At 32.3% G+C, this 15129-nt stretch overlaps 1 protein-coding gene across 3 annotated transcripts; it reads left to right on the forward strand.

Annotated features, from left to right (window-relative positions):
- The first annotated feature begins 6 nt into the window (after window positions 1-6).
- LOC126775455 (fructose-bisphosphate aldolase-like) lies at window positions 7-10288 on the forward strand. Of its 3 annotated transcripts, none has more exons than XM_050497419.1 (9): window positions 7-145; window positions 257-388; window positions 566-657; window positions 2938-3112; window positions 3692-3895; window positions 6747-6862; window positions 7488-7587; window positions 7974-8173; window positions 10146-10288. In XM_050497419.1, exons 2-9 carry the CDS (start codon window positions 277-279, stop codon window positions 10236-10238), a joined length of 1092 nt encoding a protein of 363 aa, XP_050353376.1. In that variant the 5' UTR covers window positions 7-145; window positions 257-276; the 3' UTR covers window positions 10239-10288. The 3 variants fall into 3 exon arrangements, with proteins under 3 accessions (XP_050353376.1, XP_050353378.1, XP_050353377.1); XM_050497420.1 differs by having other exon boundaries at window positions 129-149; XM_050497421.1 differs by lacking the exon at window positions 7974-8173.
- The last annotated feature ends 4841 nt before the right edge of the window (window positions 10289-15129 follow it).

Consider the following 15129-nt stretch of genomic DNA (forward strand, 5'->3'; position numbering starts at 1 on the left):
CGGTAACGATAACCTTACAATAAAAAACAAGTCTTAGTTAATCTTTATCATATTATAATTTACACTTATCTTAATTACTTTAAACATTTGATGTAACATAATATTTTTGTACTGTTGATTATTTGTGTTTCTTCCATTAATATAAGTAAGTGTTTTATTGCTTAATATGTTTAAATTATTTTTAATTCGTATCTAACTATTGCCTTATTGGTAAAATAACAAAACTAATACAAATTCAATTAGATATTTATTTCAGTTGCAGATCTTATTTTCAACATGCCAACGTTCTTTTCGTATCCGGATTTTGAACTCCAGCAAAAATTAAGGAAGACTGCCGAAGCTATTGTGGCTCCAGGAAAGGGAATTTTGGCAGTTGATGAAGCCAATGGTAATATCATTATGCTCTATTAATTGTTAATAATAATTAAGGAAACTGATAGTTTACTATTTTTAATTGCATTGTAAAAAACATATTTTGTTAATATTTTATGTGATTGAACTATCAAAGGAATATATTTAGTTAGTAAAGATTACCTAGTTTTAATGCAATCATTTTATTGTATAGAGGCCATTGGCAAGTTACTGGCATCTGTTGGACTGAATAACACAGAGAATAACAGAAGAAAATATCGACAACTTCTCTTTACCACAGATAATGTAAGTAAGCATAATACGTCATAAATTATTAGTAAAAACAGCATTTATTATATTCTGTTTACCGTTTAATAAAAAAATGACGGTTGAAATGTAATAGCGCTTTTAACTAACTTCGTATTTCACTGATGTGATTTGATAAATTACGGTAAAACACTATTTTAAATGTAAAACTTGAAAATTGAGGATTTTAAAGACGCATAACTTAATATATTTTCTTATAATGGAATTAATTCTACGTTGTGAGTCTTACCCTACACTTATCTTGATTACATTTGAAGATAAATGTGCGAAAGATTAAATTAAATAAGCCCCGTAATCCTTAACCTGGAAATGGGGGATAAATCGTAACACCGAAGATATATTAAGGGTTTAAGGAAGGACGGTCTAGAAGACGCTTTAATACGGGTATTTTATTACATTTCCCTTTTATGAAAGTAGGACAAGAATTCATTTAAGTAGTATGTGTTCTTTTTTAAACATAAATTTTATTAATAATAATATCAAAGATCCCAGGTGTAATATTTTTTATACTTACATGCGTTTTAAGATTAACGCGCTTTCAATTATCATATTATGTCTATGAATGAAGTTTTTAAAACTAAATAATCGTTTCTTAAACTTTTAATTGACAGCAAATTGTCAATAAAAAGTTGTACCTAGACCATTAATATATAGGTATGTATATAAGTATGTTCACGTTACGTGTCATGTTACGCGTCAAAATGGATGTTCGAAACATTTAAATTGTGTTGAACGAATTTATTGGTAGAAGCTATTTTTAAATTGAAATAATATTATCAGATGTGAAAATACAATATATCGGTTTGTTTTAGCAGTTATGATTTTTAATACATACATAATTCGGGTGTATACATAAGTCAGGTCATTATTGTTTCTCATTTATTATTCCCTGGTAACTATTTTATTTCCATGATGAGAATCTATAGGGCTATTCTGTGAGAACAAACACGCAACTCACCGCAACGGTTGTGAAATGTCAGAAAGTGATATGCGACATTGCATAACATAATAATTTTAACATTTTAATAATACACGCATCAGAATATAACCATAAATCGGATGTCGTCATTTCACGAGTGATGAATGAAGTTATTTCTTAAAGAATAGCACTGTTGCTATCCACTAATATATTCTGCAGCCGTGAATCCTCGCGTTGGACTTTTCTTAATTTGCAATTGCATAATATAATATGAGACATATAGTAGCAGTCTGTGAATGTCCCACTGCTGGGCTAAGGTCTCCTCTCCTTTTTTAAGGAGAAGGTTTTTAACCTTATTCCACCACGCTGCTCCAATGCGGTATGGTGGAATACACATGCACGTTTCCTTCACCGCCAAGCACGAGATGAATTATAAACACAAATTAAGCACATGAAAATTCAGTGGTGCTTGCCCGGGCTTGAAGAATAGCTTTACTGATTGTTATTATTATCGTCGTTAACATTGTCCCTTTCCTCTGCGTTAATTAAATTAAAGTTTTCATTATGAATAATATCTTATATTTTAGCCTACGTCATATATTATGACGTACAATATATATCGTTGACGTATGTAAGTTAACAATATATTAGCAATTTGATAACTTGCATCCTGTTTGATTTTCTATTGTTTTGGTTCAGGACAATAACATTTGCAAGATATATTATTCGGTTTGCTACGTATTATTTTATCTCGTGCGGTTTTCCGACATTGACCATATAAGGTAATTATTTATATTCATTAATTAACACATAACGAAATGTCTTAACAAGGTATCTTAAAATTAGTTTTAAAATTAGTCATTAGTAAGATTATTTATTTAAGAGTACATGATGTAAAAAACCGTGCAGTTAGTATGAGTTGATTTTCGGGTAGGATATATAAATGTGTTTTATAGTAATATGTTTGTGTAGTTCTAAAATTAAGATTATGATGTTGTTTAGAAATAAAAACAAAAAAATATACTTTAAAGGTACAGACAACACGTCTCTAAAGATTTGTTTATTTAAATTTAAGGCAAGTTAATCAAATTAGCTGTTTGGGTGTTTGACCCTACGACGTTTTTGTAAATAATGTGACTCGAACATTTATTATATAATCACAACACTTAAAATTATTATTATTTATTTATATTTATTTAAACACTACTAACTTAACGCTTAAAATTAACAACCGATACGTCTTTAAAGGGGAAAACAGCTGATCGCGTGTGTAAAAATAATTGGAAATACTGAACTGAACTAAAAATCTTTTTATATATAGTTTTAATTATCTATTTCAGGTTCTATCCGAGAATATATCGGCGGTTATTCTGTTCGATGAGACGGTATATCAGAAGACGGATGACGGTACGCTCTTTATGGACGTGTTAAAAAGGAAAAATATAATACCGGGTATTAAGGTTGATAAAGATGTTGTACCGTTGTTTTTATCTGAGGATGAATTTACTACCCAAGGTAATCTCAAATGTGAATTTATATTTTCATATAAATATTATAGTGTTTAAAATATATTTTACGTAATGTTTAATTAATTTATTTTAAGTATAAATACTATTATTAAGAGGTAAATAATACCTTACTATAATAAAATAATTACTTGGTGGTTGGGTTTTGTGCAAGCCCGTCTAGGTATGTACCACCCAATCATCACAAATGCTATCGGCAAACACCAATAGTTAGTATTTTTGTGTTCTGGTGAGGAGAGTGAGCCAGTATTTGCGCATTGGTGGCCTATTGCTGCCACAATTGCGGTGTAAGGGATGGTTAATATTTCTTACAATGCCAACACGTATCACGTATTAATGATTGGTGACCATCTACCATTTGTAAGCCAGCTATTCTACTTTAAATTAAAAAAAAGAAATTATCCTAATTACTTCAATTTACGACAAAGTTTGAATAATTCTGTTCCATATGTTTTTCAATATCCAAGCATATAGTATAGAATTTAAATTCTATATTAACGAACTGTTATACACTTACTTATTATATTTATCATTTAAATATTATAAATTGTTATATGATATATTACAGGTTTAGATGATCTAGCCAAACGTTGTGCTGAATACGAGAAACGAGGTTGTAAGTTCGCAAAATGGCGTTGTCCGTTAAAGATAGGGCAGCGAACGCCTTCCATGCTTGCTATTCAGGATACAGCGAATGTTTTAGCCAGATATGCTTCGGTGTGCCAGAGCCAAGGTTTGGTGCCTATCGTGGAACCTGACGTGCTTTTAGATGGTAAGAAAGTTCTTACATACCTTAACAGTTGTTCCTGTATATTTACTTTTTTTGAAACAAGTATCAATTTTTTTTAAAGAGTTTTAATTAGTAATTTTGAAAAGATGTAACTTTAAAAGGTGATACGTTTATTTGGAAACGAGTAGATGTATTATGGATAAAGACACCAAGTGTGCAATCTCTTGGTGATATGTTTTTGCCAGTAATTAAATTAAGCTGTGATTCCGAAGTGCTGCAGCACTTTGAAGAAGACGACATCCCAACATTTCAGACCTTGTGTAGTATTTCTGATTTTGAATAGCATATCATATTCAGTTTAGCTTCGGTCAATATTTTATGTTTTAACTGACTAAATATTAACTTAAACAATTAGTAACAGCCAAAATATGTTATATTGCTAGGTAGGCTTGGAAATTTTCTAGCACGCTACTAAATTTAGGATTAGTGGATGTACTCGTATATAGGGCTGAATTTTATCCACAACATGGACAACATTGTTGTGTTCCGGTTGGGAGGGCGAGTGAGCCAGTGTAGCTACAGGTACAAGGGACATAACATCTTAGTTCCCAAGGTTGGTAGCACGCTGGTAATGTTCCTTACATGGCTATGGCTAATATTATTATATTTAGTCAATGGACAGGGGAGACCACTTACCACCCCATCCACCTACCTATATTAAACAGCCCAGATAAGGAGAAATTGGGATCCTAACAAGGTTAACAGTTCTTAGTCCAGGCAAGCACCAGTCAGCTTGACACATTCTGCAAATTATATTCACGATTCCTTTTGTAATCAGTGATAAAGGAAAAAATCAAAAGAAAAGTTTGGAATTCAGAATATATTTAAGCCGTAAAAAATATGGTAATTTTGAAATTTGGATAATTTAATCAACTTTAATAAAAGTTACTGACGTTGCTATAAACTTGCCCACTGAATGTCAAATATTAAAGTACACCCAGCGGCATTTTTATTAACCTTAACCTTAATTCTTCTTTTTATTTACCTTATATTTTCATGATTTTGCTATCACAAATATGCTAGCAGCATTTACTCTATATTCACATACTATATTAGTTATCTTATGATTTCAATGGGATTTAAACCTGAACTAGGAGATACCTTGTAATTTTTTAATACCGACATCCAGATACAATTAGCCGAGCCGGTTACAAGTTTTGTACAAGCTTAATTTGGGATCAGATGGCCGTGTGTGAAAAATGTCCCGGGATATTATTATTATTATTATTATAATTAGCGACGATATAGGTAAGGGTCGTGTTGTATTGAAATAATAGAAACTTTTTGTCAATAAATGTCGTTAATGACATCATAGGACGTTCTAATGTTTGTGTGTTTATTCAACTGATTACTATGTTTGCCAAATAAGCAATTTTGAATGGATTACGTTTTACTTTTATAAATTACTAGTAACACAATAAGTTAAGAATAATTCACTTTAAAAAGGCAGGCTGTTAATTTAGCCTTTAAGTGTATATTTAAATAAAATATTGAAAAATGACTGTCATTTACATAAAAAATATTCGAATTTCAGTAACTTTTCTCCTTTATTTTTTATCTGTGATTTTTTCGATAAGTTGTCATAATGCCTCTCTAATGAACAATTTAATGAAGTATTTTTTAAATTAATTAATAAGGAAATATCTGACGTATCTTAAATATGCTAAAATAGGATAAGGCTTTTTATTGTTTTATTTTGTATTGAGTTTATATCTTTAATACATAATGATATAATTATATGTCTTTGAGCTTTATGTATATTTTATATTTGGTAAAAAAATAGGTGTAAATAAAAAAATGTATTGTTAGGTCGGTTGTAATGAAACGACATATAAATCTAGATTTACGTTGTTTTTAGAGAGAGTAGAAATCCTTTACTTAAAAATAATACATAATTTGGTATTTTCTATGACTATTAGTTTTGAGTTGAGCGTCAATAAAATACCATGTATGAAAACATATAAGTAAGTCGAACGTTCATTGTATATGGATTAAAAAAAAAAACATATTTTATTTATGCTAAAACGAAATAAATAAAAAAACATATTAAATTAAACCTTGAGGTACCAGGAGATCATGACATTAAAAAGTAATACAGGTAGTCGTTTTTAAGTCCATTAGATATTTTTTATTATAATTTTTCAAACGCTAGTTGACCTTAAAAATTAAAATATGCAGAAAAAATAACATTCGGTTTAGTTTCATGTATGAAACACATAACTAAGTCGAATTTTAATTGTATCGTTGTTGCAATATATTATTATATATATAAAATAATAACTGACTGACTGAAATATTAACTCACAGCCCAAACTACTGGGGCTGGACCATGTAAATTTGCATACGAGTTCTTTTAACACACAAGGTTGGCATTAAAGAAAGCTTTTTTTTATTTAAGCCCTGAGGTTTTAAGGGAAAGAAAATCCTTTAATTTGAAAGATTAACTTTGGAAATTGTTATTTAGCATTACTAATTAATTATGACGCTGGTGAAGCCGGTAAAGCAAGTAATACTAAAGTAAACAGTGACAGCCTGTGAATGTCCCACAGCTGGGCTAAGGCCTCCTCTCCCTTTTTGAGGAGAAGGTTTGGAGCTTATTCCACCACGCTGCTCTAATGCGGGTTGGTGGAAACATAAACATACCTTTTTTTTTACTTTATGTTAAGAACGCGGTGAATCTTAACGTAAAGTAAAAAACAAATATATATATATATATATATATATATATATATATATATATATATATATATATATATATATATATATATATATAATATTATATGATGCCATTTAAAAGAAAAATTAAATTAAATTATTCTTGATGTATTACTAGGGGACCATGACATCGAAAGAGCTCAAAAAGTTACGGAGGTCGTTTTAGCTGCTGTATATAAGGCATTAAACGATCACCACGTGTTTTTAGAAGGAACTTTACTGAAGCCTAACATGGTAAATGTTATTTATATCTTTAACATTATTTATTTCTATATTCCTTCATTTATTAATTCCTTACTATACTCGTTATTAGGATAATATCTTTGTTTAAGTTTTGAATTCATGAATACTATTTTCTAAATGATGACATAACATGTAAAATGAACTAAAACTCAATATACAATAGCTTTATTTTCAATGCCTTAACGCGCTACCTGGTGGCAGGGCTTTGTGCAGGCCCATCTGGGCCAACCCCTCATCAGATATTCTTACGCTAAGCGGCAATACTATTAGTATTGTTGCGTTCCGGTTTGAAGGGTGAGTCAGCCAGTGTAACTGCAAGAACAAAGGGCATAACATCTCAGTTCCCAAGTTTGGTGGCGCATTGGCGAGATAAGGAATGGTTATTATTTTTTACCTCGCCAATGTTAATGGGCGGTGGTGTCGCTTATCATCAGGTGGTCAATTTGCTTGTCCGGCTGCCATTAACATAAAGAAACCAGCGATATTAAAGTTGTAGGTTCAATTTTTGACCCTCGGACTAATATTATTTCTACTCTTACACAAACTCTACAATCGATTAGAAGATACAATATAAACGTTACTAAAAGAATTAAAAAAAAAACAAATCATTTTCCAGGTGACGCCTGGTCAACAATCTTTAAAACGAAATAGCTTAGAAGAAATTGCATCAGCTACAGTTACTGCGTTATTGAGAACAGTGCCACCTGCTGTACCAGGTATATAAATTTTAATAATTTTAGCACGATCAAATAAAAAAAAATACTAGGGTTGCCAGTACTTAAAATGTTAAGCAGATTGTAATTATAAATTGATGTTATTTGTCACATCATTGTCATCATTTCGGCTCTGTTCCAGAAACAAACTTCTAAAGTAAAGACATAGTATTGGTATACCTTGTATCTTTGTGTTCCATTTTAAAAGGGAGTGAGCCAGTATACTTGATGCACAAGGAATCAGATCTTAGATTTCTTGTTTATTTCTCTCACAGTGCCAATGTCTAATGATGGGGTATCTACTTACCATACCATTGCCTGCCATCGTGTCGTCATATATTTTTTTTTCTATAATTTCCTTAATTCATTTTAACTATTTTATTATTTAGGAATAGCATTCCTATCTGGTGGACAATCTGAAGAAGATGCTACACTGAATCTGAATGCTATCAACCAAGTGGATATGAAGAAACCCTGGGCCCTCACCTTTAGTTACGGAAGGGCTCTCCAAGCCTCCGTGTGGAAGACTTGGGCTGGACGGGATGAAAATATTATTAAGGCACAACAAGAGCTCTTAAAGAGAGCTAAGGTAATAAAAAATACACACAGAAAAATATCAATAATGAAAAGATTTATTTTGCCGAGATGGCCCAGTGGTAAGAACGCGTGACTCTTAACCGATGATCGTGGGTTCAAAAGCAACCCGGGCAAACACCACTGAATTTTCATGTGTGATTATATCATTTTCATGTGTGATCATCATTTGTGATTATAAATCATCTCGTGCTTTACGGTGAAGGAAAACATCTTGAGGAAACCTGCATGTGTCTAATTTAACTGAAATTCTGCCACATGTGTATTCCACCAACCCGCAATGAGCAGCGTGGTGGAATAAGCTCCAAACCTTCTCCTCAAAAAGAGGAGAGGAGACCTTTAGCCCAGCAGTGGGATATTTACAGGCTGTTACGGTTACGGTTTATTTCTAGGAATATTACATTTTAAAGTATTTTGAGTTAATTAATAACATTGTTTTTCTCTATTACAAACAACCGATCTTAATTTCTTATAATTAATACACTAGTTCTTTTCTGTAAAAATTTACTTCGTATCTCGTGTAATGTTAAATACCGACTTTCGGTGATACGCTTTTTTGATCCTTTAAATGTTACAATATTTGACAGTTTCTGACAGTTCACGATCATCTTTACTGGTGGTAGGGCTTTGTGCAAGCTCGTCTGGGTAGGTACCACCCACTCATCAGATATTCTACCGCAAAACAGCAATACTTGATATTGTTGTGTTCCGGTTTGAAGGGTGAGTGAGCCAGTGTAATTACAGGCACAAGGGACATAAAATCTTAGTTCCCAAGGTTGGTGGCGCATTGGCTATAAGCGATGGTTGACAACCTTGGGAACTAAGATTTTATGTCCCTTGTGCCTGTAATTACACTGGCTCACTCACCCTTCAAACTGAAACAATTAAAAATTTAAAAGTAACGTATTCGATTATATACGTTACTTTTGAACTTTCATTTATTATTCCATTTCATTTTTAAAATATTAACTTGCTTATATAACAAAAAAAAACCGAGGGAATTACTTATTTGCTATATATAATACTGAGTAATTCCCCCGTTTTTTTTAATAACTTACATTTCAATGTTTGTTTGAATTTAGTTCAGAAACAAATGTCGAATCCATTATTGCAGGCACAGAACCCTGAACATTACTTATACCGTTGATTAACATTAGAATACTTATGAAGTATGGTCCTATTAGGAAGTAGAACTCATATATACGTATAACTGATGACAGAAAAGCTTATTTAAAAATGTGTATAAATTTTATTCCAATCGAAGTATGAGTTCAGATAAACAAACCTTAAATCTAAACATTACACGCGATTTGTTAATTGCTCTGTTATATTATGCACTGCACGCTGTTCTCAAATAATATGTTTTTAATTATAATACAACATTATTCCACTATAATACTTTATCCATTTTATTTTTGCGTACAAAGTTCAGACAACTTCGCCGACATTCGAATTTCAACTCGACCAATCGCGTAATATAAAAGGGGGCTCGAGCAGGAGGCTCAGCTGATGGAAAGTGCACATACACCGCCATGTAGGCCTTGTAGGTGCGTTGCCGGGCTTTAAATCTCACAGTTGTTTGTCTTTACTCCTTCTGTTACTGGGATAGGGTGGATTAATGTGTATTGTGTAGTAATTAAAGTGTTACTCACTGTGCTCGATCATGGGTTGGTGGGTACACATGTGAATGATTTTTTGCCCTTCTTACAATTTTTTCTATGTTGTTTTCTTCATCGTCGAATTTAAACACTAAATTAGCACATCAAAGTCCAGTCGTGCTTGCCCGGGGTTGAATCGATCTTTGGTTAAGAATTTATTTTCTAACCACTGGGCCCTCTCAGTCATTTGATATGTGTATATTTTTTCCGGTGTATTGTTTTGTAACTTAAATAAACAGTCACTCATGTTTTCATCGAAATCCGAAGAAAACTTCGTTTGTTTAATATTGTTGCAATTGTTTATTTCAGGCAAACGGACTCGCTTCCTTGGGAAAATACAAGATTCCAGTCACAACGTCTGCCGGTGATGCATCGAATTATATTAAAGGACACAAATACTAAGTACATAAAAGATATGTAATAAATAAACTAATAAACGAATTGTTTGTTAATATTATTTATCAATCATTTAACTACATTTGATTTTCGTAAAGTTTGGCTTGAAATACATAAACGGTTTTAATTGATCCATTTCTTAATAGGCTGTTAAGATTTTACAGGACTCCATCAGAAATATGGTATCACTGGTGGTAGGGCTATGTGTAAGCTCGTCTGCTTAGGTACCATTCACTCAACAGAAGCCGTGTGAGTGTATGGCAAATATACTGTCATCACGACACATGCTGGTGTCTGCTGAGCATGAAGTGAATATCATATGCACAAATTTAGAGAAATAAAATTAAGTAGGGTTTCAAGCCCACAATTATCGGTTTCGTATTTTAGCCACTAGGCCATCTCGGGTCATTAGTATAGTCTCATTTACTGTAAATATACCTAACCTGAAAAACGTGAAAAAAGCAAAGTTCCCTAAACAACAACATTTACAAAATGATGTTGACATTATTCGTACTTTAATATATATACAATCATCCCCAGTTTTGTTTATAAACTCAGGAAAAACCAAGATGTAAAGTATTATTTGTGTGTCTGCGTCCACATGTTTTCCACCTTGCACTTGATTTTACACACATAGGTCAGTGGAGACACGTGTTTTGAATATGTTATTTTCCTATACATGAGGTGTAAATCCTCCTATATATGGCGTTTATTCGTATTTGTTACTAATATTTTAAATAAAAGTTTGTTTGTAGGTTCGTTCGTTTGTTTGTTAGTTTGTGTGTTATATATATATATATATAAAACATATTACCATAAAACATATTACCATAAGTCTGTTCTCACTTTTTAACGACTTCGGAAGATATATGATTTCAGACGGTATGTATATATGTCCTTTTTTTCCGATACCTTCAGAAAGATACTAGGCTCCCTGGGGTGTTCTGTCGGCTTATGTGGAATTCTTAACCACTAAAACCAATGCGATGTCCGTCATCGGCATGGATCGGAGAGGCTGCGGGATCGTGTTGATATTATGCATTCGCGGCCTTTCTGTGCTGCGTATCAACAGCCCTAGGGTTACGTCCTATTATTTAAGCCCCAGACATCAGGGTTATAAACTATATATACCTATGTTATCGTACTAAAAAGTATTATTTCAGAAATCAACTCTAAATGTGACCGGACATAGATACTTAGAAAGTTAATTGGGATGCTGTCTAGAAATAAATGCGTACAGTGTAAAAATAAAACGTAAAGTACTTGCCGTTTTTTTTTCTCTTAGGAAATTTATCTGTCTTTCTTATCTGTATACATTAAAATATAAAAGGTTGGTATAAAAAAAGGTTAACATTTAAAAAATGTAAAAGGCGGCACTTAATGAGTAAATTATAATCACTGTGTATCTAACCCGCATTGGATCATTTTACTGGTGGTAGGGCTTTGTGCAAGCTCGTCTGGGTAGGTATCACCCACTCATCAGATATTGTATGTTATTTTTGTGTTCAAGGGACATAACATCTCAGTTCCCAAGGTTGGTGGCGCATTGGCGATGTAAGCGATGGTTACCATTTCTTACAATGCCAATGTTTATGGGCGTTGGTGACCACTTACCATCAGGTGGCCCTTATGCTCGTCCGCCAATCTATACTATATAAAAAAAAGGACCAGCGTGGTGGAATACACTCGGAACCCTCTACTCACAAAAAAAAGCAAGCCTTCGTTTCAATCAATCAATCAATCAAGCAACAGCCAATCGTTGTCCACTGCTGAACATAGGCCTCTCCCAAGGTGCGCCAAAGCTCCCTGTCCTCCGCCTTCCGCATCCAGTTGATGCCCGCCACCTTCTTAAGCATTCGTCTAGCATAAGGTTATATACAGACTGTTACTTTTTAATAATAAAATAAATAATCTTCTTGGTAGAATCCACACTCCGAGCCGGTGGTAGCTCTTGACGATTCATAGCTACTTGTAAAAGTATATTTGAATAGCAGATTTGATTTGAATAAGAATATTATAACATATTGTTATACACACAACTGATCAATCATTCTAACTGTATACATAGCGGGGATTTTTTTCATAATAGTGCCAGTCTTAGTCTAAAAATAAAGTAAAGCTGCTAGTCATTTTTTTGTTAAATTATCATTGTTAAATTATTAGGGGAATTATTTTAGCAGACTATAACGGTTTTCCCCTGTTTTAGGTTAACGTAATGTATTTTCTATGTCTTGGAAGAATTTGGAAAAGTTTGCTGTGATGGCTGATATAAATCAATCAATAAAAATAAATTCATAAAAGAAATAACGAGAGAACTATAACATATAAGTATCTGTTAATATTTATATATATTTTAATCATATATAAGTATCATGAAAATTTTGTACGTAAAATCTGCAATTGTATAATATATATATTTTATATACTTGAGTTGATACAAACATAATAGATACTATGATTAAAAAAAAAATATTTAAAAAAAAACAAATCCGACTCCAAATGAAATTCCTATTTTTTCACTCTTAAGCCTGGTGTAGTTTTTTTTAAATTTTAAATGGATACTAACGGAAAATGTATCCTCTAACATACAACCGAATTGAGGATCTTATCCTTTTGAAGTAGTTTGTTTGAAGTTATTTAATTATGTGCCAATGCTGAGCAAATATACCTTTTTATCTTGAGGAAGAGATAAATTGTTTGTTAGTGATTTTACATCTGGCAAAATTTTATTCGTCACATGCGCGAGATGTTTTCCTTCACCGCGAGATGAATAATAAACACAAATTTATCACATTCGTTTACATGGTGTAAGCCCGGGTAGGTAATACCAACTCATGTGTTATTATCCGGTTTGAATGTTGAGTAAGCCAGTGTAACTGAGGCAAAAGGGCCATAGCTTAGTTCTCAAAGTTGGTGACACATTGGCTATGTAACGGTTGGTGAATAAATCTTACAGTGCTGATGTCTATGTGCGGTGGTGATTGGTGGTATTTACCATCAGGTAGCTCATTTGTCCGTCCGCCTACTTATTTTATAAAAAAAAATGAAAATTCAATTGTGCCTGGGTTTTAGCCTGAAATCATCGGTTAAGATTCCCGTGTTCTAGTACCTGCTGTACTGTACTTCGTATAGTATTAGTAAGTAGTATTATACTTAAAAGAGACTTTTACCTATAATATTTGTAAAAGTAGTAAATTCCATAATATTGGTAATAAGTCCCCTTTGCTTGGCCAAACGAAACGTTAACTGAAATATGTAGCTGACAGGTTTTGTGTCTAGAGTTGGCTGACAAATAATTTTATCGAATCTTATACTGTAAGTCGTGGAAAAGAAAGCTAAAATACATTAATAACCTTCAGAACTCCTAGAACTTGTGACCAAGCTCTTTCTAAGAGGCAATTTTTCGTTTAAATAATTCTAATTAAATCAACCAAACTTTGATATCAATATACTAGCAATAGAACAGCATAGTTAGTATATAAATTTGAATATACCTAAATACGATAATAAGAGTGAATTGAATGAGTATTGAATCCGCTGTTCGAAATTTTCATTACAATCAAAAATTAAAGAAATGAAGCTCTACTTGAGCTTGAGACTCAAGGACAGACGACTCTAGAAGAAAAAGAAAATTGACATTTCAAATGTTAACGCCTGGCATTTTGGTATTAAATATATATCAACTTCCAACTTAATTCATAATTCATTTTATGTAAAATAATTGCATTTCAAGATTATTTAACTCAATAATTGTAATGTACTTTATTGTTCACCACAAACGACTAAAAAAACATTATATGTACAACTGGCAGAATTTTGATTTATTACCATCTCTTTCAGACAACCAAATCTGAAAGCAAAACAAAACCTGGGTACGCGCTGGCGCTATAAACTTACTATAAATAAGATATTTACATTTACATATTTTTTTCTTTAAGATTATTGATCCCGTACCACGGTAGACACTTTTTCACTAAACGTCCCATAAACTTGGATGTGTTAAATTTGGAATTAATAACTGAAAAAAAAGAAAGAATTGCAAAACTGAAGATTTCAGAACCCCCTTGTTGAGACAAGACCTACCTTCTGCAGCCAACATTGAATATGTATTGTTATCCGCAGCACTGCCAAAGATTTTATTTATTTATTTATTTATTTTAAAGATATACTATTTGTCTATTTAGAGAGCACTTTTAATAATAAGCTAATAAAATACGATTACATAGAGTTATGTCCTTATTTACTTAATATAATTTACCTAACAATGACAACGAAAACAACAAGATGAGCCCATTGTAATATAATTAAGTTAGGTCATCATATATTTATAGTTCATTCATATTATATTTTGCACTATTACCACTTAAGCATATTTAATATTAATAGTTACGCAAGCATTTTATCAAAATCCTTTACGAAATCTCATAATATTTTATACAAAGACAACAATAATTTATAAATCTACATCAGCGCGATTTTTAAGCCATTTCCTGCCTCAGACAACCACTTAGTCTAACCAGCTGTCACCGGCAACTTTTTCCGAACCGATACGACATAAAAATCTTAAAGAAAAAAGCGTACTCATTCTTTAAAGGACACACCTATAAGCCCTCCAGTGTTGCAGGTGTCTATGGTGGTAGTGACTTTCTATCAGGTGAGCCAAAAAAACTTTAATAAGAAATTGTCTCTCATTTTATTCATAAATGATAATACATCTGAAACAAAAGTGTGCTTTCGTTTTATGTCCTCCTGGTCCCGAGCGATTTTGGTTATTGCAATCATTCTTTTTTTTTATATAGAATAGGTAGGCGGACGAATATGGGCCGCTTGATAGTGAGTAAGTCGTCTCCAACGCCCATAGATATTGGTATTGTAAGAGATGTAAACCATCGCTTAC

The sequence above is a fragment of the Nymphalis io genome, chromosome 18 (assembly GCF_905147045.1).
Source record: "Nymphalis io chromosome 18, ilAglIoxx1.1, whole genome shotgun sequence".
Taxonomy (NCBI): Eukaryota; Metazoa; Arthropoda; class Insecta; order Lepidoptera; family Nymphalidae; genus Nymphalis; species Nymphalis io.